Raw genomic sequence first — 26,123 nt, forward strand, 5'->3', positions numbered from 1 at the left:
AGAAGAGTCCTTCTCAGTCTATACCCCAGTGGATAAATCTATCGTAGTCCGACGGTATACAGGAACTATTCGGTTATGGTATCTCAGAAAGTCACTTCAGCAGACTTAGTAGAATTAGAGATGACCAATTTTGATGTCATTCTCATCATGGATTGGCTTTATTCATGCTATGCTTCAGTTGACTGCAGAAATAGAATTGTCCATTTTAAGTTTCCAAATAAACCTGTCCTTGAGTAGAGGGGTAGTACTTCAATACTTAGAGGTCAGCTTGTTTTTTACCTCAGGGCAAGAAAAAAGATATCTAAAGGATGTGTCTATCATCTTGTTTGATTCCAAGACTCTAGTTTAGAAACCCCTAATCTTGAGTCAGTATTAGTAGCATATGAATTCCCAGATGTGTTTCCCAAAGATCTTTTTGGAGTCCCTCCCGAGTAGGAAATTGACTTCGGAATAGACCTTCTTCCAGATACTCAGCCCATATCCATTCTGCCATACAGAATGGCACCTGTAAAACTCAAAGAGTTAAAAGAATAGTTGAAATATTTCCTAGATAAGGGGTTTATCAAACCTAGCATTTCCCCATGGGGCACACCAGTTCTATTCATACATAAAAAAGATGGTTCTCTCAAGATGTGTATAGACTACCGCCAGTTAAATAAAGTCATAGTCAAGAACAAGTACCCACTTCCCAAAATCGATGACTTGTTTGACCAATTTTAGGGTGCCAGTTACTTCTCTAAAGATAGACCTCAAATCAGGCTATCATCAGCTCAGGGTCAGAGAATGTGACATTCCAAAAACAGCTTTCAGAACTCGGTATGGCCACTTTGAATTCTTAGTCATGTCATTTGATCTTACCAATGCTCCAGCAACTTTCATGGACTTGATGAATGTGTGTTCAAGTAATACTTGGACATGTTCGTCATAGCGTCATAGTCTTCATTGATGATATTCTTGTCTACTCCCGCAGTGAACATGAACATGCAGACCATCTCAAAATAGTGTTACAGACCCTTAGAGCCCATCAGTTGTTCGCTAAATTCAGTAAGTATGAATTTTGTCTGAGGTTAATATTTTTTCTTGGCGATATAGTTTCCAATGATCATGTTAGAGTTGATCCTAAAAAGACCGAAGCAGTGAGAAACTGGCCCAGACTTATCTCTCCATTAGATATCACAACTTTCTTGGGTTTGGCTGGCTATTACCGATGGTTTTTTAAAGGATTTTTGTCCATCCATATTGACTCAGAAGAAAGTCAAATTCTAATGGTCAGATTCTTATGAGAAGAGTTTTCAAGAGTTGAAGACTTGACTTACTACAGCCCCAGTTTTGACTCTACCAGATGGTACAGATGGGTTTGTGGTATATTGTGATGCTTCCAGAGTTGTTTTGGGTGTGTTTTAATGCAGAGAGGTAAATTCATAACCTAAGCCTCTAGACATCTTAAGCCCCATGAAAAGAATTATCCAACTCGTGATCTTGAGTTAGCAGCTATTGTATTTGCCTTATAAATTTGGAGGTATTATTTGTATGGGGTACATGTAGATTTGTTCACAGACCATAAGATCCTGAAGTATGTATTCTCTCAAAAAGAACTGAACCTATATCAGAGAAGGTGGTTAGGGTTGTTGAAAGACTATAACATGAGCATCTTGTATCATTTGGGAAAAGCGATTGTAGTAACTGATGCTCTTAGTAGGATGTCTACTAGTAGTGTTGCTCACGCCAAAGATAATAAGAAAAAGTTAGTTCACGAAGTTCATCAGCTTTCCTGACTAGGTGTTTGCTTAGTCGATTCAGCAAGGGGAAGTGTGTGAGTGTAGAAAATTCAGAATCATCTCTGGTTTTCAAAGTGAAGAAAGGGCATGACAGAGATCCCAGTTTAGTTAAGTTAAAAAAGTCAGTCAGAGATCAAAAAGTAGAGGTTTTTTCCCAAGGAGAGATAGTGTGTTATATTGCCAGTGTTGCCTATGTGTGTCATATGTAGATGACTTGAGGTAATAAATTCTTGCAGAAGCGCATAGTGCGCGTTACTCTATTCATCCAGGGGCAACTAAGATGTACCACGATTGTGGGAGATCTATTGGTGGAGTGGGATAAAGAGAGACATTTTAGAGATTATGTCTAAGTGTTCGATGTGTCAGCAGGTTAAGATCGAGCATTAGAAGCCTAGTGGATCTATGCAGGAGTTCAGTATTCCTACGTGGAAGTGGGAGAAAGTGAATATGGATGTTGTGATGGGTTTGCCTCGTACTCGTCCCCAGAATGATTCAATTTGGATCATTATAGATAGGATGACGAAATTAGCTCACTTCTTACCAGTTTATACCTCTTATTCAGCTGAGGACTACACCAAACTCTATGTCAAAGATTTGGTCAAGTTACACGAACTCCCAGTATCCATGAACTCAGATAGAGGTACCTAGTTTACCTCTCATTTCTGGAAAGCCTTCCAAAGAGGTCTTGGTACCCAAGTTTACCTCAGTACAGCTTTTCACCCTCAGACAGATGGTCAAGCAGAAAGGACCATTCAGACCTTGAAAGATATGTTAAGGGCGTGTGCCATTGACTTTAAGGGTAGTTGGTATGACCACTTGCCCTTGATTGAATTTGCATATAATAATAGTTATCATTCCAGCATTCAGATGGCTACATTTGAGGTACTTTGTGGGAGGAGATGTATATCTCCCATTGGTTGTTTTGAAGTGGGTGAGGCCACAGTGGTAGGGCCTGACTTGGTGTTTGATACTTTAGAAAAGGTTCAGTTAATCAGGGAAAGCCTTAAGACAGCTTAGGGTCGACAGAAATTGTATACAGATGTGCGAAGAAAGGATCTCGAGTTTGAGATTGGCAACTATGTGTATTTAAAAATCTCTCCTATGAGAAGGGTGAAGAGGTTTGGCAAGAATAGGAAGCTCATTCCCCGATATGTCGATCCATACCGAATCCTCAGCCATTTTAAAAGGTTGCTTATGAGCTTGAGTTGCCTTCAAACTTAGCTTCATTACATCCAATGTTTCATGTCTCCTTGATTAAGAAGTGCATAGGTAACCCAGCAGTTGTAGTCCCTATAGAGGGTATATATGTTCAAAACAGTCCCTCTTATGAAGAGATCCCAGTAGAAATCCTTGATCATCAGGTTCACAGTCTGAGGAACAAAGAAGTTTTGCTAGTCAAAGTTCTTTAGCGCAATCAGTCCGTTAAGGGAGCTACTTGGGAAGCAAAAGCAGATATGCAGACCAAGTATCCTTACCTCTTCTCCAAAAACTCAAAATCAGCTATAGGTAACAATCTTCCTTAGATTTGCTCAATTCCATGTTCAGTTACAGTTATAAATTTGGTATTCATTACCGTTGCATATCATCTTCATGATAGTCATGCATTCATGAATCAGTTCAACCATGTACTCATGCAATAGATATGTATGTTCATTTTGAAAATTCAGCTTATCAATAGTTTCAATTAGGTATTCCATGCATCAGATATGCATGCTCAGTTTATAAGCTCAGTCTATCAGTTTTCTCAGCTTAGCCAGTCTCCTTCGAGGACGAATATTCCCAAAGAGAAGATATAGTAAGATCCCACAAAATTCTAAGCTTAACTCAGTCTGTTAAAGCTTGAAAAGAGGTCCTAGACTTAGAAACTTCAGCCAAGTGTTTATACTTAGAAGTACTTTAGCCTTCGTAAATTGGCGATTCTATTTTACAACTCTTATGGCATTAAAGTATTAATTTTTAGGTTTATTCATGATCAGGAACGTCAGTAGGTTACTTCGGGTGAGTTTTGGATCTTTCAAACCTCATTTAAACCATGTTCAAGTGACCAAAATAGTGGGTCGACACGATCTCGACGCATCGTGTCACCCATCGCGTCGACAGTTAATTTTCCCCCAACTTTCAATTCAATTATAGTGAACAACGTGATCTGAATGCAGCGCGTTAGTCATCGCATTGATGCAATCGACATGGCATATCGGTCTGCGCGTCACTGGGCACGCTTTCAGTCATTAAAAGCCCACTTCCAGAGGGATATTTGGGTCATTTTCCCACCCTTAATCAGCCCCTAAAACATGAAACTCTGCCCTCAATAAGCAAAATACATTCACTTTCTCTCAAATTCTCTCAAGAACAAACCCTAAACCATCAAAGTCAAGATCAAGATTTAATGCATTCACCATCAATCTTTAGGAATTCAAGCGCCATGTTATGTTATGTGTTCATCCAAGGGTTTCTTTCCACCCTTGGAGTTCAAGAACCGCTTTTAAAACATCAAGTTTATTGAATTCCATGTTGGGATTTATTGTATTCATGATTATGATGTTAATTGGGTTTCTAATTCATGATTTTTTACAAGATCCATGTAAATTTATTTGACATATGTGTAGTATTATGTGAATTCATGTTAAAGCCCTTGAATTTGTAAGTTAGGATTGAAAATCATGATTCCTACATGTTGATTAGTATTATGTGCATATATTATGTTCCTCAAGTGTTTGATAAATTGTGCATGTGGATTAAATCCGGAAATCATGACATGCTAGCATATGTACAAGCTTATATCTTACAAGTGTTTGGTAAAATGTCTCTATGAAAGAGTTATGAACATTATAAAGCTTTTCAAGATCATCTTATGCTTTATAATTTATGCCAAACCTGTCACAAAGTCCATGTTCACTTCCTCCCACTTCCAAGTAGGAATACTGAACTCTTGCATGGACCTACTAGGCTTCTGATGTTCAATCTTAACCTACTGACATGTGGAGCACTTAGCTACAAACACTACAATATCTCTCTTCATCCCACTCCACCAATAGACTTCCCGCAAGTCGTGGTATATCTTAGTGGCCCCTAGATAGATGGAGTAATGTGCACCATGCACTTCATGAAGAATTCACTATCTTACGCCAACCATACATGACACACATAGCCTGCCCTGGTAATGCAACACACCATCTCCTCCTTGGGAGAAAACCTCTACTTTCTGATCTTTGACTGGCTCTTTCATCTTAACTAAACTGGGAACTCTGTTCTGCTTTTACTTTACCTCAACAGTAAAGAAGGTTTTGAACTATTCTGCACACATACACTACTCTCAGCTAAATCAACCAAACAGATACCTAGTCTGGCAAGATGATAAACTTCCTGAACTAACTTTTTCTTACCATCCTCAATGTGAGAAACACTACCTATGGACAACCTACTGAGGGCATCTGCTACTACATTGGCCTTGCCTGGATAATACAGAACACTCATGTCATAGTCTTTCAAGAACTTTAACCACCTTCTTTAACACAAGTTCAGGTCTTTCTGAGAAAATACATACTGGAGGCTTTTGTGGTCTGTGAATATATCAATATGCACCCCATATAAATAGTGCCTCTAAATCTTTAAGGCAAACACAACAGCTGCTAATTCAAGATCATGGGTGGGGTAATTCTTTTCATGGGGCTTAAGTTGTCTAGGCATAGGCCACAACCTTACCCATCTACATCAAAACACACCCCAAGCCAACTCTGGAAATATTACAATATACAACAAATCCGTTTGAACCATCAGGTAAAGTCAAAACTGAGGTTGTAGTGAGTTGAGTCTTTAACTCCTGAAAACTCTTCTTTCAAGAATTTGACCACTAAAACTTAACTTTATTCTAAGTCAATCTGGACATGGGGGATACAATAGACAAAAATCCTTCAAAAAACCATCGGTAATAGCCAGCCAAACCCAAGAAACTCCTGAAATTTGATGGAGAGATGGGTCTGGGCTAGTTTCTCACTTCTTTGGTCTTTTGAAGATCAACTCTAATGCCATCATCAGAAATAATATGACCAAGGAAAGCTACTGACCTTATCCAAAATTAACATTTACTGAATTTAGTGAATAACCGATGGGCTCTGAGAGTCTGCAATACTATTTTAATATGGTCTGCATAGTCATTTTCACTGCGGGAGTAGACAAGAATGTCATCGATAAAGACTATGAAAAACAAGTCCAAGTACTACTTGAACACGCGGTTCATCAAATCTATAAAAGTTGTTGGGGCATTGGTAAGACCAAATGACATGACTAGAAACTCAAAGTGACCATACCGGGTTCTGAAAGCTATTTTCGAAATGTCACATTCTCTGACTCGGAGCTGATGATAGCCTGATCTGAGTCTATCTTAGAAAAGTAATTGGCTCCCTGAAGTTAGTCAAAAAAGTCATCGATTTTAGGAAGTGGGTACTTATTCTTGACTGTGACTTTGTTCAACTAACAATAGTCTATAAACATTCAAAGAGAACCATCTTTCTTTTGCACGAATAGAACTGGTGCACCCTAAGGGGATACGCTGGGCCTAATGAACCCATTGTGTAAGAGGTCTTTCAACTATTATTTCAACTCTTTAAGTTCAGCTGGAGCCATTTTATATGGTGGAATAGAGATGGGCTGAGTATCAGGAAGAAGGTTTATTCCAAAGTCAATTTTCCTTCAGGAGGAATTCCGGAGAGATCTTTGGGAAACACATCTAGAAATTCCCTAAAAAATTAAAATGACTCAAGATTAGGAGTCTCAGAACTAGAGTTTTTGACTCACACCAAATAACAGAACACCCCTTGGATATTATTTTTCTCGCTCTAAGGTATAAAATAGTTGACCCTTAAGCGTTGTGGTACTACCCCTCTATTCTAGGACAGGTTCGTTCGGGAACTAAAAATAGACAACTATGTTTCTACAATCAACTGAGGCATGACATGAATAGAGATAATCCATGTTGATAATGATGTCGAAATCCATCATCTCTAGCTCTACTAAGTCTGCTGAAGTAACTTTCTGAGATACCATAACCGGATAATTCCTATATGCCCATCGAGATATGAAAGACTTACCCACTGGATAGAGACTAAGAAAGGCTCTGTTAGGATTTAGGGAATGACTCTAAAGTTGACAGCTATATAAGAATTTACAAAAGATATAGAAGCTCCTAGATTTAACAAAGTATAAACATGTTACTAGTAAACTTGTAACGGACCAGTGACCACATCAGGAGAACTTTCCTGATCCTGTCAGGACTAGAGTGCACAGAGCCTGTTTGGGCGTTGCTTACTGGTGGCACTGAAAGTGGCACCCTGCTAAGATGGGTAACCGAACTGAGCTAGGGGATGATTATGCGGACTTTGTGAACCCACCTGAGGACACTCTCTGATTCTATGACATGGCTTACCACCACCCGAAACACATATCGGTGCCAGCCCTGCAGACACCCTAATGATTTTTGACATATTTCAGGCAGAGAGGATTTGGTTGAGCACTACTAACAATACCCTGAGAGTTAGAGCCTAGCACCCTATCCTTATTACTATTTCTGAATTTAGGCACTGGAGCACTGGCTGAGGACAGAGCTGGGACTGAAGATTTTGGGCAGAACTGATGATGATTACCACCCTCTGACTTAGGCTGAGTGAAGTTGAAGTGACTTGTTCTAGCCCTTTTATTCTCTCTTTCTTTCACCTTAGTCTTCTATTCCTCAATCTATTGAGCATGGACCATCAACCTAGCCAAGTCTATCTCCTTAATCGGCATTACGGTCCTACACTCCTTGACCATATATCAGACACACCAGACATGAACTTGCTCATCTTAGACCTGCTATCAGCTACCACATGAGAGCATACCTGGCCAACTAAGTAAACTTGAGGAAATACTCATTCACAATCATGTTGCCCTACTTCAGATTGATAAATTCTAATACCTTAGCCTCTCTTAACTTTAACGGGAAGAACCTATCTAAAATGGCAATAGAAAACTCCTCTCATTCTATAGGCCTTGCATCTGTGCCCCTATCTACCTTCCACTGTTTAAACCATGTGTGAGCCACATCCTGTAATTAATAGGTAACTAAATCAGCACTCTTACTAGCGGTTACCCTTATATTGTCTGTTACCTTCTACACTATGTCAAGGAATTCCTGTGGGTTCTCTTCAGACTTAGACCCTGAAAATGAAGGAGGGTTCATTCGAGTGAAGTCTCAAATTCTAGCTGCAGCAATATTAGCCACTGGGTTGGCATGAACAGTAGTTGGGTGTTCATTCTGAGCTACCACAGAATAGGCTAGAGTGGTGAAAGTTGCTCTAAATTCTGCATAGGAGACATGCTCATTCAAGGGATCTTTCTGAACGGGCGGAGGTGCTGACTGGTTTTCAGTTCTTTGTCCATTGGTCTTTTTGAGAGGTATGTTCTGTAAACGAAAGAAAAAGTTAGATTAGACTGAGAGTTGAACTTCAACTCATGATCACTCGCTTGATATAAATACTAAAATAAGGGAAATTTTTCCTAAAACGTCTCATAGCCTCTTATCCATAAGCGTGGCGCGCTACACACCAATGCATAAGACTCTACTTGACGCGACTTTTAGACTCTCTAGGACTTTTTACAACCTTAGGCTCTGATACCAAGTTTGTAATGTCCCAAGACTACACCCTGGGCGTCACACGGTGCTTACGACCTCAAAGAACCACAAGCTAACCCATGACCGATACCTGCTATGAGCATTGAATATAATATTGAAATATATATGCAGAAGAAATCTGAAAATGCCCTAAGGTTCTCAAAATACTAAAAAATAGTAACTGAGGATAACTAATAATAATATTTGAAAATTGAATAACTAGCTATGCTAGTCTGAAAGTCTCTAACTGTCTGAATATGGAGTTGACGGAACAAACCTCCAACTAACGCTAACTGAAATAACTACTGAATTATTGAAATACTGAAATAAATAAACTCTGTCCTCAAAATATGAGGACTCACCACTATAACTGCTGCTGATAGCCTGAGCTTCTAAGTACGGTCAGGAACCTGAGCATCCGAACCTATGATATAAGAAACCATAGCGTAAAGAAAGAGTATGAGTTAGTACGTGGAATGTACTGGTATGCTAAGTGAGATAAGGTTGATATACATGGGTTCATATACATGAGTTGATAAATGACTGAATGAACATCATGAAGTAACTAGATGAGAGTACATAAAAATTTGTAACTACTGAACATACTGAACATGTTATACTACACATATAGATATATATCGTGTATCTGAGATTATACTGAAATTAAGTGCTGAATTCTAATGGATGAGTAACTGATAACTGATAGCCATGGTTCTGTAGAATTGTCTAAGTTCTTTACTGAATACTAAGACTAGAACTGTAATTGTGGGAGTGTTCATCTAACCGACATACCTTGACATAGACTGATTTGGGGTCCAACCTATAACCTCAGTTAGAAGGGTGTTAGCATCTTGCCACGGGATACTAACAATGTTGTGTCAACCCTAATCTGGCAAGAAGACTCATATATATATATATATATATATATATATATATATATGATTGTGTCAATCCAAGTCTGGCATGAGGACAACTTACCCTACGTTGGCTATGTAGTTCTGTAATGCAGGGACTGCTATTAAGGGTTAAACCCTCTGCTGGCAGGAATGCCCCTATCCCTGGTTTCACTCAGTGTCGAATCCTACTCCCAACTGAATCGACACTGAACTAATCACTAGACTGTACTAGGCTTGACTGAACTGACACTGATCATGTTGACTGACTGAACTAGACTGAGTTCACTAAGCTCTATTAACTGACTAAGTACTACTGTTCTTGACCTTTACTGGGACTAGTATATAACTACTTTGACTAAGTAAAAGGCTATATTTCAGGTAATAAATACCCCCAAGAATTGATAGCATAATTGATAAACTCATATCATAACTTTAACAATACAACAATAGGTTACCATGCATGATTCAGTCATATGGATATTTTATCAGACGCTTGCAAGGCATAACTTAAGCATGGAAATAGTTTAAACTTTTAGTAATAGCATGATTTCAATACTAAGGTCACCAAAAGATCACAATGCACAATTCATATACTTAGATATTTTGTCAAAAACTTAGGAGGCATAACCTTGTACATGGGAATGAATTCATCATGACTATAATAATCAATTCACAATTCAAGGGTTTGATATGAGATCTACATCAACCAACATACCCATTGATCTATTTTACATGAAACTCATATTTTCTTAACTTTGAAACTCAAATAACAACACAAACATGAGCATAATTTAATTCATAACATGGAAATCATAATTCAAGTTTTGAAAAAGGTTCTTGAACTTCAAGGTTGGAAGGAAACTCAAGGATGAACACCTAACATACCTGAGTGACAGAATTCATAAAGATTGTTAGGAATTTCTAGGAACTTGATCTTGAGCTTGATGAACTAGGGTTTATTTCTTGAGAGGATTTTGTGACTAATGAATGTATTATGCCCTTTTGGAAGCTTAATTTCGTATTTTGGCTGAATTAGGTGAGGGGAAAAGGACCTAATTGCCTTTGGAAAGTCAGAATTAAGTGAGAAAAATATACCTAGTGATGCGGAAGGCGATGCACCGCATCGATGGTGCCAACGTGATGGCCGATGCATTACGTCGATGCTGTCGATGTGATAGCCAATGCGATGCATTGAGATCACGTTGGCTTGCTATTTTTGTCATCCAAACGTGACTCAAATGATGTCCAAAAATTCCAAAACTCACCCAAGATAACCTATTGACATCCCTGATCATGAATCAACTTAAAAATTAATAATCTAAGGCTGGAAAGATCGTAAATAATGCCATTGAAATATCGAGGCCAAAAATGAGACTAAGTGTCAACAAATAGCTAAATTTTTCTAAGTATGGGACCTCTTATTACAATCTATATGGGAATGAATTGAACTAGAACTTTTACGAGGCCTTACAACATGTTAGTCCTTTCTTCTTTCTCCTTTTTATGTATTCTCCATGCCTATCCCATTTTCCCTTTTTCCATTCTATTTGCTATGTGTTTTGATGTTAATTTACTTTTATATGCATGTTATTATGTGTTATGTGTTACCACTTTATATAACTGGCGTTCCGCTCATACTTTCCTCCACTTGGAACCTCTTTTATTTATCTTTTTATGAACGGTTTCGTGGGTATACGGACGTTCTTTCCTAAACATCCTTCGGGAAATGCCTTGTCGATCGGTCAATCGGCGGTGATTGATACGTAAGCTCTTCTATTCTCGAGATGTCCACTCAAGAAAACCATGGCATAGACCCACTCTTATCTTTTAGATCTTGGCTATATATTTCTTTTACTAAGAAATATGCATCCCATTCAACCTAGGATGCCATAGCACTATTATATGTTGAATGTTAGTCTCATTCAAAGTCCAAAGGGGCTCACGGCCCCAATAGGACGCATACTACAATTTACTATGTGTTTCATCATTTCTATGTATGCATTGATATCTTACCTATCTTGTTATTTTCATTCTTGTCTTAGTCGCTCCTTACTCTTGGTGTCCCTCACTTTAGGGCTCTTTATTCTTAAAATTCTTGTCATGTTAGGATCATACAATACACTCTTAGGGCATGTTCAAAATCCTCTAATTTATCCCCACTTGATATTCAACTTCTATAACTCTCAAAATTTCAAATTGCGTATGACCTGATTCTTGTTCTAACAAGATACATAGGCAATCCTTTATAAGGGTGCGACTTTCCTTTTCCCTTTATTTTACAAAAATATCCTAATATTTGAAAATATGAAACAATCCTTATCATTCCAACAATTTTTTTTGATCAAATCATATTCTCCATATCTTTCACCTTTCCATAATGTCATAAAGGTGAAACTTAAAAGTTTTTTTATTTCAACGACTTTTTACAATCTTTCAAATTCTCAAATGTTTCAAACTAAATCCTTCAAAATTTTCAAAAAATTTCAAATCTTCAATTCTTTCAATTCCTCAACAAATTTCTTTAAACATTTTTGTGCATATTTTAAACATATTATCATCATTTACTTGTTATCTCCATCGGCGTCAAGTACAAACTTAGTACTTAGGTCTTGCTTAGAGCCTATATTATATCTTTTGATATCAATTCATTTCTCAAGCTTAAGTTCTAACTCACCCATTCGTAATAAGGTCCTCTTTGACAGAATGTCTCATATTGACATATTATCTCTTTTCGCATTGAGTACATTGATATTTGTTTTGTTTAATTTACTATTTATATTTTAAAGGTTTTTTAGCATTTGAACATCGACTCAATTGAAAATCTACATTATGGAAAATATGGTCAATATCCTGAAAGATTTCATCCCTCTTTTCTCTTGCCCAAGGTAAAACACTGTTTGAATTATATCTCATTATTCTCACCTTACATGTGCACCCTCTCAACAGTTTCCTTCAAGATGCACTACTTTTGAAAATGGGAGATGCCGCCGGTCTTCATTTATCCGCCTTATGACTAAATAACACTTTTCTATCTTATCTATATTTTTTATACTCATGAACTATGTTTGAACTCACTTCCATCCACTCTGAGTCCGGTCTTAATCCAATAAAACTTTTTTCTTTTTCCAATTCTTACACATCCAAAGTGTTAGGCCAATAGGCCCAACTCTTGAGCATATAAAAGCAGATTACAATTGATTTCATGATGTTTAAGTGTAGGACAATCATTTCTCTTAGACTAATATTTTTTGTGAGTGGTACCAGAATGTAAGACTCTAAAGGCAGAAACTAGGACAGAATTTTTGAGGTTTCAAGGAAACCTCAAAAATTGCATAAGCAAGCAATGTATCAATTCACAATGACATGCAAAAGGTGTTTTTTGTTCTAAATTGGGAAAGAAATTTTTGAAAATTTCTCAAATATTTCACCATGGTGGAGTACCGATCCCAACGGTCCATGAGGCAGAAACAACGATCAAGGAGTCAAATCAAGCAAGGTATGAATCAATGTTTTCTTTTCGACTAATGATTTTTTTAGTGTAGATAGTATGTACAAATACAACAACTGCCTTGCAACATCATCTAACAAAGCCCAAACCACATCCTTGATGGGTGAAAAAAGTCATGTGGTCAACATGATCATTTTTCTTAAAAGACGAAACTGGGGAAGATTCTTAAGAATGCCCAAAAAACCATGGACAATAAGGATAATGTCAAATAGATATGCTTTCTTATCTCCTCTTATCATTATTGTTATTATGGTTGTTTTCACTATATTGTTTAATCATCTATTAATATATATATATATATATATATATATATATATACACATCTACATATATATATATATATATATTATATGTATATATATATATTATATATATGTATTTATGTGTGCTAATAATTTTATCTGGTTGGGCGTGATATTGGCATAATTATGAACTAGGGCAAAATTTTTTAGACGATCTCAAAAATTCTCACACACAGTTTTCTGCGATCTTTGCAACGAGACAACTCTATGCTGGGGCATAAATTTGAGTGGTCCTCAAAAGTTTCCTAAACAAGAGAGTAAGCCCTTATAAGATGTTGTATTGTCTCAAAACATGTCACAATCAATGATTCAACAAAATTTCATGTTTTCATTCTAACAAACTTTACTTATCACTTTCAACCATTTGTAAATATGATTTTCTTTTAAACAACCATTTCTTTTCTATCTACCCGAGTGAAGTCCTGGATGAGGCTCATCGGTAAGACGATGACATCAAGAAGAAGACACTTCAATCGAGGCAGAGACACAAATCAACCTCTCTTTTTTTACAAACTCATAATTTTTCTTTAAGTACAGGATTAATAGGTACAGATAACAGGAATCACTCCATCATGAGAGGCCCAAAGGCCAATCCAACTTCATGTCAAGAAGCCCAATAGCTGATCTAACAGTACAACTGATACGCTTTCTTATCTCCTCTTAACATTATCGTTATGATTGTTTGCCAAATAGCTGATCCCATAATACATCGAGAAGCCCAAGAGCTGATCCTACGATTCCACAGTGCATTGAGAAGCCCAAAAGCTAATCCCACAATAAGAAGCCAAACAGTTGATCCCACAGTGCATCGAGAAACCAAACTGTTAATCCCACGATACAACAGATATGCTTTCTTATTTCCACATTCACTTTATGTTTATCAATTGCTTATATTTTACATTCCCTAACTTTTGTTATCTAGTTTATTGTTAAGTACGTAGGTAATAGAGAAGGAGTAACAAACGGAAACAATTTTCATTCCTGTTTTCAAAATATCACCCTATTCATCCGTCGCGTAAACTAAACTCAAAACTCGCTTATCTTTCACTTTCAAGCCTCTCCTCACGCTATTATTCCTGATTCATCTTCATTCTCGTCTCACCAACCCACAGACCATTGTTGGTGTCCCTATCCTTTATCATTTACATACTTTAGAAATATTGTTTGTTCCTAAATCTAGAACTATACATGGCCTGATTCTCATAAAATCAGAGATATACAGGGAACTTAAAACCAAAGTCTCGACCACGCTATTTTTTTAAAACACCTCCTATTGCATTGATTTCAATGAACAATTTTCTCAGTCGGACAAAATTGGCTACTACGTCAACTTTCATTGCTCGATAAATCTTTCATCATTCTCAAGCAACGAAGGGGCAGCTGTTAACACCCAATTTTGACCTCTTAATATACCTCCTAGGCTGTTATTTTGATAAATTATTAATTTTAAATATTAATATTTTTGCGTATTATTATGATATCAAATAAATAACGTGTCACATTTATGATCTAGAAATATATAAATTATTTTATTACTTTTTATTATCATTTTATTTATACTTTATTAATTAAAATATAATATTTTACATAATTTTATTAATTAAATTATTTTTCAAAAATATACACACTCATGATTTACAAACAAATTGTCTATTATTATTATTATTTTCTATTATTATTATTGTTATTACTATTATTATTAATCATTATTATTTTTAAAATAACAACCTACTTTATTTGATTTCTCTATATATTTAATTTTTAGTCATTTCTTATACTTAATTGATATCAGTTTTATACAAATTGATGTCAATTTTAGACAAATTGATGTCAATTTTTATCTCAAATTTATAACTCAATTTTAACCCCTTTTTAAATCATTTTAATCTTAGTCGTAGATCAAATTTGATCCAATGCTTGAGATTAACATTCTCTTTCTTTCCTTTTTAATCCAACCTTAACACATTTTTCACATTCAGATGCACTTTCTTCACACTATCCTTCTTCATCTTTCTTCTTTCTCTCTCTATTAAATAGTCATGGCTACCGTCGTCGATTGGCTACCATGGTTGGAGAAGTCGTGCACTACTCCCTCCTTTGGTCCTCCTCTTCTATCTCCTTTCATCTCTCTCTAAATCAGCCACTGTCACCTCACCCCCAACGCCTTTTCTCTCTTTCATTATCCTCTCCACTACCGACTATGTCGGAGAAATCACCGAGACCACCACCGTCGGTGAATACCGCCTGCTGCCGCTACCATCTCCAAAAACCGCCCTTCACCCTCTTTTCCCTCTTTTTCCACTACTTTGGCGACTCACGTCGCCATGCATCCGACGACCACCACATCTCCAATCAGCACCACCTTCTATCATTATTGCTTTACCGAAAGTGATGGCCGATGAAGCAATAACAACAACAACAAACCTAGTGTATTCCCACATAGTGAGGTCTGGGGAAGGTCAGATGTACGCAGTCCATACCTCTACTTCTGATGGCCGATAAAGCACTGTTAACGAAAGTAAATTACTCACTCACCGTCATTGCTCCGTTTCTCCTCTACCATGCAACCGGTGACCCACAACAACACCAGCAGCCACCCCCTTCACCGAAAATGATGGGTTCTTGAGGACCCATCCCAGATTTAATCTTGTTTTTAATTGTGAAAACTCATTCTACCTTCTCTTTTGCTTCACTTTAGCAGATTTTGTGACTTGAAATTGGTAAAGTTAGGTTACGAATTTTGTGATTCATATTGCTTAATCATGCATGCTCTCATATGTTAAAAGTTCTAATTTTCATAAACTGCTTTGGAACCTTAAGTCTATTTTTAATTATAAGTTTTTCAATTTCGATTTGTTTATTCTTCGTCTCACTAAATTCGAATTATGATGGTATTTTCATATGCATATTTGAACTTTATGTGTAGCCAAATATAATATGAGTGGACTAATTCACGACTAATTAATTTGATTGCTTGATTGTGATAATTTTGGATTTTCGTCCATTTGAATATACTCAAACTATGTGAGAAATTTCTTGTTACCCATTTAAGTATGGACATATCTCTTTATTTATTTATTTAATTATGGTAAGAAATAAATGTTATTCAAGTTGATTGATTCTATTCTTTACCCACTTTTTGGTTTCCTTTAATAGTCGGATTGATTTTCTTTACTTTGACAATTTGAATCAAGATTGATTTCACCATTTAAGGGATTTTAACTTGGATTGATTTGTCAAAAATATCTTTTTCCTTTTTATTGTGTGATTCAGTACAGCTCTTTGACTATAAAAAAGGGGCCTTGCTCCTTCATTAGGACATCTGAAATACTATTACTTTCTACTAATCACACACAAATAATCTCGAACTTTCTAATATTCTGCAAGCTAGTTTTCATATGTCCGAGTACAATCGACGTTCGATTTTCTTTTATTTGTTTATCACTATCACTATCAGTTGGAAGCATCCTTCTATCTCACTATTGCGAGTGCTTTACCTAAATATCTTTCTTATTATTTTATTGCTGCTCACCGGTAAGTTTCCAAATCGATGTGATCTTTCATTCTTTATATGTGTTAACTGTATCATGTTGTAAGAACCATTAGAAAACATGCCTGTAGGAGATGATGCAAAATGACTATCGATGTTTGCTTACGATGTCCATGTTTTGTTTGAGATGATGTGTTAGTATCCATCTCTCTTGTGTGTGCTTTGGTATTTTGATTGCATTTACAGGCGCTATCAAAGTAGGGAATTCGGAGTTTGAAAAGTCGCGCGGGAATACGGGGAAGGGATGCCTTATTAGTTTAGTCTTTTTATTTTTATTATTTATTTGGTCTGTAATCTATTGTACAAATGCCTATGTAAATAATAAAATTTGGGACTGCTCGGGGGCGGGGATTTATGTGCTCTATGAATCGTGTAGGCAAAGACAACTTAGGTCAAACCAGTTTAGGATTTGTTAATGAATTTGATTTATCACTTAGGCAAGCCTAATCTAAGACTTATTTTAATCACTTAGAAATCATGCTTTTAGAAGTTTGATTAACTTGCGTCTTTTAAATTAAGTTCGAATATGTCAACGTAATTTACAACCGGTTGAATTACTTTTGGCATGTTTAACAGAGTTTTGGCATATTACATTTTTCGCATTTTAAATAACGTTCTCAGCAAGTAAATTTTAATTTTCTGCATTCAACATGATATTTTCAGCATTTTAAATAATATTTTTAGCATACTGTAATTAATTTTTAGAATTTATATTTGTTGTTCCGTACGTTTTATTAGTTTTCACCATAGTGAAATAATTTCTAGCATCGACGTATTAAAAATAGAAAATGGCTTTTTCAATATTTCAAAATGAATTATTCAGTAATTAAAACAAAAGTTTCAGCATGTTTATAAATTGTTCAACATATTAAATCACTTTTCAGCATATAAATGTTATTTTACGTCATGCTTAACTATCTTTTACATAATAAATTAATATTCTTATTCTCTCACGGTAGTTTAACTTTGACATGCCCTTTTATTCTCAACAATTTTGCAACACTGTTTTAAAAGGGATTGACAATTTTCCTTCGTCGATAACAATTATGTGACACCTAAATATCATGCGTATAGGTTAATGACACCAAAAAGTAATTGCTTGTCCTATTATGTTAATCACTTTAACCAACTCTTTAATTAACCAAGAGGCTAACGCATGACCGTTATGTGCTACGTGACGTCCTATCTGTTTCGCGCTTTAAGTCCTACTAGAAACATAGTTTTGTTTGTCTAGACCATATATCCAAAATAGTAAAGCCCAATACTTCTTGGACAATAAGTAGGATGATAGGCATTCTAGAGGCATTAGTTTTATCGTTTCTTTTTAGAACACTTTTAGGTTTGACAACCAGCCTAGGTGGTGGTGGAGGTAGGGGGTAGTCATTCGGAAGCAATGATATCCAACATATATTACACGACGATGACATTGTCACTTGTCTAAGAATTCAATTGTCGGCTAGTGGGTCAGATAATGATTAACAAGTTGGGGTTCTAATCCGAATGAAATCAAAATCATTTCTTTGTTTGATTTTTTGAATTTGTTCTTTTTCTTACATCTACTTTATATGCTTATTTATTTGGGATAGTTAATTTAATAAGCAGTCCCTTTCGCTATGACGTGTGTCATTCTTATTTTCTCGCCTGTATTGTTCCTTTATTATTTCTTGGGTTGTTTATCACATAGATAATTAACAAATAGGAATAATCAAATAACATGTTTGTTTATTCATTACTTTATTACTTAGCCAACATTAAGTTAATAATGAAATAAGCTACCTTTATTTGATCACATAGAATTTCCACGTAAAATATGAATTCGGTCGGAAACCACTTTTGTGGACCTCAAAAAGTGCCTAACACCTTCCTTTTGAGTTAATTTGAATCCTTACCTGAATTTCTGGTGAACTAAAACAAAACAACAAAATAGGTTCGTAGTTAGCCTAGACTGATTCCCTAACGCACCTTAATACGTTAGGTAGCAACTCTTCATACCCCTTTAAACAAACCCAAAAGGAGTAGTCACGTCAAATCCCGCTTTTCGCGAGAAAAATAGGGCGCGACACTTATCACAAGATTAATTATTTCAAAATTATAGAGTTATTTTTATTCCATATTAAAAGTAAGATGACAAATTAACATTCCTAAAATACCTAATCCTAAACATTTAATTTCAAAATAACTTGTTGTCCAAACAAATGACCAAAAATATTTTAAAAGCTAACGGGTCGTTTGGTAGAGTGCATTAGAAAACTAATGCATGCATTAGTTTAATGTATATCATTAGTACATTGTTTGATTCATTTTTTGCCCTATGTATAACTAACACTCTATTGTGTATTGTGGAGTGCATTACTAATGCCACCCCTTTCCTATGTATTAGTAATACAAATGAATTAAATGCATGTATTAGCTTGATTAATGATGTAACTATCCCTCCAATCCTTTTAAAATATTTTTCAGTTCCTTCTCTGTCTTTACCGATGAACAACACAGGTATTTGAGATGGCAAAATTCAACTCAAAAGCAATCTTATCTGTGTGCTTGGTGAAGAGTTCAACTACTCATACTATTGCCTTATTCCTATTTTCAAATTTAAACACAAACTTGATATCTGGGAGTATGCAGGAACCGTTTTTTTTTTTTTTTTTTAAACATGTTGTAACCCAAAAGCTGGCTCTAATCCATGGAAAACATTATGATGACAATTTTCCTCGAGAAACTTGAAGCATTGCTAATAGGCAATAATTATTTACATCCATTTTGAGGAATTTCAATAAGAAGTGTACAAGGTTAAAGAATATAAAGGATATTTTTATAAATAAATATTTTTTAATAAAAATTATATAATATATATTTTTTAATACATTAAATCAAATAATGTACATCAAATAATGTAAGCAAAACTAATATCATCATTAATAATGCAATCATTATTAATACATCTTATACACTCAAACAAATAAGCCTGAGAATATCTTTTCCCAATACCAAGAAGGTACTAAAGGATAGTTTACTTTCCTTATCTATAGACAGGAATGGTACAAGTCCGTTTCCAGTCCCACTGAAAACCTCTTGACTAGCAAACAATGGCGGGATTCCCCAATCTCAAGCTCTCTCTCTTTCCCAATTCCTGCTCACTCTCTTCTTCTTCTTACTCTCTTTGCTCAAATCCATTCATTGTCTCTACCTCCATTTTCCGCAGAACACCCTACCGCTTCCCAAGTAAGTACCTCTTCTTGAAAAAAAAAAATCTTGAAAACCAAAAAAAAATAAAAAATGAAATGAAAAAAAATCTTGGATTGTTTATTATTTAGTAGTAATCATGACAATGTTCTTGTTTTTTTCTACTAAAAACTTTTTATGGGTATTTTTTATTTTTCTTATTTGGTTGTTTTTCCAGAGATATTTGCGTTTTCGAGTAATGATATTAAAGTGGGCAGTAACGTTGAAGTGGATGGAGCTCCTTGTAAAGTTATAGGTAATTCATGGTCACCTCCTTAAAACAATAATAATTTTTTTTGACAAGGGAACCTACCCATTGGGTGCTCACAGGGTAAACCCCGCTCCTGTGTAGTGGCTCGCAAACCACACAGGAGAGATGAACCGCACTAGACAAGCCCCATGTGACGAGTTCGACCCATAAGACCAACCCCTTGTTGTCACAGGCAAGAGGTTAAACCCCATTCCTGTGCAATGGGTGGCAAACCACAAAGGAGAGATAAACTGCCTAGGCAAGCCCCGTGCGATGAGCTCGACCCAGAAGGTCAACCCCTTGCCTGTAGGTTCGAACATGAGACCTCCATTATGGAAGTCCCAAGCTAAACCATCTGAGCCACCGCGAAGGGTTAATCCAACATAATAATTGTATAATTTTTTCTGCTGGAGTTTTATGTACTCCTCATAGTGAATTGTTGCTAATTTGATTCCAGCTTTTTGTTGTTTGGTTATGCTAAGCATCTGTTTGTTTTTTCACAAGTAAAGGACAGGGGTTGTGAATCAGCATATGAAGTAGTTTGCAAAAAATTGGGCGTTAGACAGTCAAAAGTGATTGTCTCAAAGAAGTAACCGAGAAAAAATAGGGGGGTCATTTTGGTTTTTACAATTTTGGAAGTTAAACGTTTGAAATTTTATAACTATGTGTAAATGTAATTGACAACCATATTTTATCCTACTGACCCAAATAACAAGATAATTACTACACGCAAGGGTGGCCGAGTTGGTTGAGCAGGGGTCTCCCAAATGAGGGGTCTCAGGTTCGAAATCCCATGCGTACTTTCTTGGTCGAGCTCGTCCCATGGGATTTGCCTAGTGTGACTTACCCTCTCGTGTGTGGTTTGCGAGCTATTATACCGGAGTAGGGTTTACTCTATGTGAACCCGAAGGATAGCGGCTGCGGGTTTCCTTGTCATAAAAAATCAGGATAATTACTGCTGAAAATACACAAACTAGAGCAAGACTAGAGGATTCCGAGTGAAGTGTAAGGTTTCGTCATCACAATCAATGAATGAATGGATGGATAATGCTAGAATTTGCTTAGAGCATTGTTGGTCCACTCCGACTCTATAGTGCGCTAGCTGCTAAACTGTTTTGCTGTTCAGATTTCTATATAGGTTACCAAGGCATTTTTTGGGACTGTTATAAACTCAAAAGTTTTGTATCCATGTACAATCGACTGATTTTACTTGTAGTCCATTAAGAAGAATTCAAAAACAGCTGATCTTTTGAATATGATGTATATATGAATAGTTTGGTATTGAGTACACCTAAAATTTGGTTGCCTCTTTTACAGTTTGATAATACTTATCGTTTGGATGTGTTTAGAGTTTCTTCATGTAAAGCCTGGGAAAGGGGCTGCATTTGTGAGGACCACATTGCGCAATTATATAACAGGGAACAGTGTTGAGAAAACTTTCCGAGCTGGAAGTAAGGTAACATCTTTTGTACCACCTGCTCTTCTATGCTTATTCTCTTACACTGTCTGTTTATATGCTTGCAGTGTACTTTTTTGCCAAGGTCACACCACATTGGCACATTCATGTCATGTAAAATAATAACTTCTTATGTAGCACATGCCATTCTTTTTAGTTCAACCAACTGAAGTTGTCGAGTACCTTCGGACAAACTGGGGAACTAACATGTAGGCCATATATTTCAACCATTTATTATTTTTCAAACAAGAAATAAAATAGTTGCACTTTTGTTGAGTTTTCTTTTGTGTGTTATGATGCAGGTGGAAATTCTCCAGAAAACCTTCTATTTTAAGTGAATAACATAGGATTGCATTGTAAATGAACTTTGATCAATTTCTTGTGAGGTTAGCAGTCGCCGCTCTAAGCTTTAGCGATGCAACAGATTAACTGCCATCTTATGGCTAGATCTTAGCTTAACTCACTCAGTCCAGCCCACAAATCGCTCCATCCAGTTATCTTCAGCAACCTGTTTGTATTAACTCTTATAAGCATTTGTTAGAAAAACTGTCAACCTTCAGTTTTTCCTTTTATTATCATGTAGTCACGTATGAAATTATAAACGAAACTGTTAGAATAAGAATAGGAATAGCATATTGAATTCTACTTGGAAAGGGATTGTAATGTAGTGTCCTATTAGGAATAGGATTGGAATGTAGTGTCTATAAATAGGGTTTCAATGTAATAATTTAGAGACAACAATTCAATAATATTTTTTCTCCTATATTTCTCACATGGTATCAAATCAGGTTAGAAATATCAGACAAGATAACTCAGTCACCGTGCGTCAATTCCGGTGACTGATTTGGGTCAATTTTTATTTTGTGGGTTGTGTGAAAAATGCACCACCACCAAAAGGATCGGAAAGATCAGGCAACAAATAACCTGACGAAAACCGCCAAAAAATTACCCTCCACGCGCCAGCCGAAATTCAGAAATTCCAGCGAGATCTGCGTCACGCGCCGGCGCGTGAGCCCATCTCCAATCGATTTTTGAGTTGTTTCTTTTTCTGTTGGGGTTGCCGGTCTATTTTGACTCTGACCACTTGCTCCTTTCTAGATTTCGACAACTATTTTGAGATTTCGACCGCCAGAACCCTAATTCCGGCGACATCAGTTTTTTTTTCGGGGATTTTTTTTTCAGAAATTCAGATCTGGTTCTTGAAATTTTCAAGTCAAATTACCAAGATATCTTTTGGGCATGATATTTTTTTCTTTTTTTGGCTCCAAAAAATATTGAAATTGGAAGTTCAAGTCCTATGATTAAATCTGAGCCCTTAATGAGAAGATCAGAAAATCAAATGTCACAGTCCATGAAGAATCGACGAGGGGAAGGTCGATTTGGAAGATCTCGTCCTAGGTGTAGTTATTGTAAAAGGCTTGGACATACTCGTGGCGTATGTTATTCTAGACCTAAGTGTAGTTATTGTAATAGGCTTGGACATACTCGTGGAATATGCTATTCTTTGCATGGTTGACCAACTAAAAATGCTCATATTGCTCAGTCTAACAGTCTAACACCACAGGTGATCAACGGGTGTATTTATCTGACAAGGAATATAATGAGTATCTTTAGTATCAAGCAAGTAAGAACATATTTCTACCAATAGCCTCAACTGCACAATTTCCTACCTTTGGATCATGGGTTGTGGACTCGGGTAATTCTGATCATATTTCTGGTGATAAATCACTTTGTCTGATATTGTTTATTCGCAATCTCTTCCAGCTATTATTTTAGCTAATGGAATTCGAGCAGAGCCAAAAGGAGTTGGACAAGCCAAACCCCTATCTTCTGTCACTCTAGACTGTTCTTTATGTCCCTAGTTGTCCTTTTAATCTTGTATCTGTTAGTCGTTTGACACGTGCCCTTGATTGTAGTATAAATTTTTTTGATGATTCTTTTCTAATGCAGGACCGCAAAACGGGACAAACAATTGACATCGGACATGAATCACAAGGCCTTTACATCTTACTGCTTCAAATTCCTTCATAGCATGCTCCGCTACAAATCCTCCTAACCATATTCACAAACGTTTGGGATATCCTAGTCTATCCAACTTACAAAAGATGGTGCCTAGTTTGTCTAGCCATCCACATTAGATTGTGAGTTGTGTCAACTTGGGAAACACACCCGTGCTACATTTTCACGTAGTATTGTAAGTTGCTCAGAGTTTATTTTCTCATTAGTTTATTCCGATATTTGGGGTTCTAGTAGAGTCAGTTCACCGTTAGGATTTCGTTACTTTGTTACTTTCATCGATGATTTTTCAAGATGTACTTGGGTTTACTTAATGAAAGATCATTCCGAGTTATTTTCTATATTCAAAAGTTTTTGTGCTGAAATACAAAATTAATTTGGTGTTTCTATTCGTGCTTTTCGTAGTGATAATGCCTTCGACTACTTATCCTCCCATTTTCAGGAGTTTATGACTCATCAAGGAATCATTCACCAAACATCAAGTCCATACATCCCTCAGCAGAACGGTATAGCAGAAAGAAAAAATAGACATCTCATTGAGACTGCTCGCGCTCTTCTCATTGAATCCCATGTTCCACTGCGTTTTTGGGGCTATGCGGTCCTCACATCTTGCTATCTCATTAACAGAATGCCATCATCTTCGATCTAGAATAAGGTTCCCCATTCCATACTATTTCCTCAGTCACATCTCTACTCTATCCCCCCTCGTGTTTTTGGGAGCACATGTTTTGTTCATAACTTAGCCTCAAGGAAAAGATAAATTAGCCCCTTGTGCTCTCAAATATGTCTTCCTTGGTTACTCTCGAGTTCAAAAAGGGTATCGATGCTATTCAACTGATCTGGGTGGCTATCTTATATCCGCTGATGTCACATTCTTTGAATCTCAACCTTACTATACATCTTCTGATCATCTTAATATCTCTGAGGTTTTACCCATACCTCCAGTCTTACCACACCAATCTTTGAGGAATCTACGGTTACTTCTCCATCTCCAGCCAAAGTGCCACCACTTTTGACTTATCACCGGTGCCCACGTCCAGTATCAGTCAGTCCCAGATGATTTATGTCCTACGCCAGACGCTTCCCCTACTGCGGACCTGCTTCTTCCTAGTCAATCATTTGCACTTTAAAAGGATATAAGGTCCACTCGTAATGCTAACTCACATTATACTTTCTTGAGTTATCATCGTTTGTCATCACCCCATTATGCTTTTGAATCATCTTTGTCTCTATTTCCATTCCTAAGACTATAGGTGAAGCACTTTCCCATTCAGGATGGAAACAAGCTATGATTGATGAGATGTCTGCTTTACATACGAGTGATACTTGGGAGCTTGTTTCCCTTCCTGTAGGTAAATCTACTGTTGGTTGTCGTTGGGTTTATACAGTCAAAGTTGGTCCAGATGGTCAGGTTGATCGGCTGAAGGCTCGCCTTGTTGTCAAAGGATATACACAGATATTTGGACTTGATTATAGTGACACGTTCTCTCCCGTGGCTAAAATAGCATCAGTCCGTCTTTTTCTCTCTATGGCTGCCGTTCGTTATTGGCCTAAGTTGGAAATTAAGAATGCTTTTCTACATGATGATCTTGAGGAAGAAGTTTATATGGAGCAACCACCTGGTTTTGTTGCTTAGGGGGAGTCTAGTAGCCTTGTATGTCGATTACGCAAGTCACTCTATGGTTTGAAACAATCCCCTTGAGCCTGGTTCGAAAAGTTTAGCACAGTTATTCAGGAGTTTGACATAATTCGTAGTGGAGCTGATCATTCAGTGTTTTATTACCATTCTGAACCAAATCTGTATATTTATTTGGTGGTTTATGTTGACGATATTGTTATTGCCGGCAATGATCAAGATGGTATCACTAACTTGAAGCAACATCTCTTTCAGCATTTTCAGATTAAAGAACTTGACAGATTGAAATACTTTCTAGGGATTGAGGTTGCTTAGTCCAGCTCAGGTATTGTTATTTCTCAACGCAAGTATGCTTTTGACATTCTTGAGGAAACAAGAATGATGGGATGTCGACCCATTGACACTCCTATGGATCCAAATGCTAAACTTCTGCCAGGACAAGGGGAGCCACTCAGTGATCCTGGAAGGTATAGGCGATTGGTTGGAAAGTTGAATTATCTCACAGTGACTAGACCTGACATCTCTTTTCCTGTGAGTGTTGTAAGTCAGTTTATGACTTCCTCTGTGATAGTCATTGGGATGCAGTTGTTCGGATTTTGCGATATATAAAGTCAACAACAACAACAACAACAACAAACCCAGTGTATTCCCACATAGTGAGGTCTGAGGAGGGTAAGATGTACGCAGTCCATACCTCTACCTCTAAAGAAGTAGAAAGGTTGTTTCCGATAAACCCCCGGCTCGAGACACGGAATACTAAACAAATTCATAGTAAAGCATGGAACAAGATGGCATAACATAAATACGACACCCACAAGTAATAGTAAACAGAGAAAAATAAACAGATTCGTAATAAAGCATGA

The 26,123-nt window shown here is 36.6% G+C and overlaps 1 protein-coding gene across 2 annotated transcripts in view; it reads left to right on the forward strand.

The window, feature by feature from the left end:
• Nucleotides 1–19,618: 19,618 nt before the first annotated feature.
• Nucleotides 19,619–26,123, forward strand: part of LOC107845912 (elongation factor P) — a 13,123-nt gene continuing 6,618 nt past the window's right edge. The window contains exons 1-3 of one of the 2 annotated variants that reach the window (XM_016690419.2): nucleotides 19,621–19,902; nucleotides 20,081–20,158; nucleotides 21,502–21,608. In XM_016690419.2, the coding sequence (XP_016545905.2) occupies nucleotides 19,767–19,902; nucleotides 20,081–20,158; nucleotides 21,502–21,608 (321 nt within the window). In that variant the 5' untranslated portion in view covers nucleotides 19,621–19,766. Of the gene's footprint in view, nucleotides 19,903–20,080; nucleotides 20,159–21,501; nucleotides 21,609–26,123 lie in introns of both variants that reach the window. The other variant, XM_016690420.2, reaches the window with a different exon arrangement.

Source organism: Capsicum annuum, chromosome 10, assembly GCF_002878395.1.
Source record: "Capsicum annuum cultivar UCD-10X-F1 chromosome 10, UCD10Xv1.1, whole genome shotgun sequence".
NCBI lineage: Eukaryota > Viridiplantae > Streptophyta > Magnoliopsida > Solanales > Solanaceae > Capsicum > Capsicum annuum.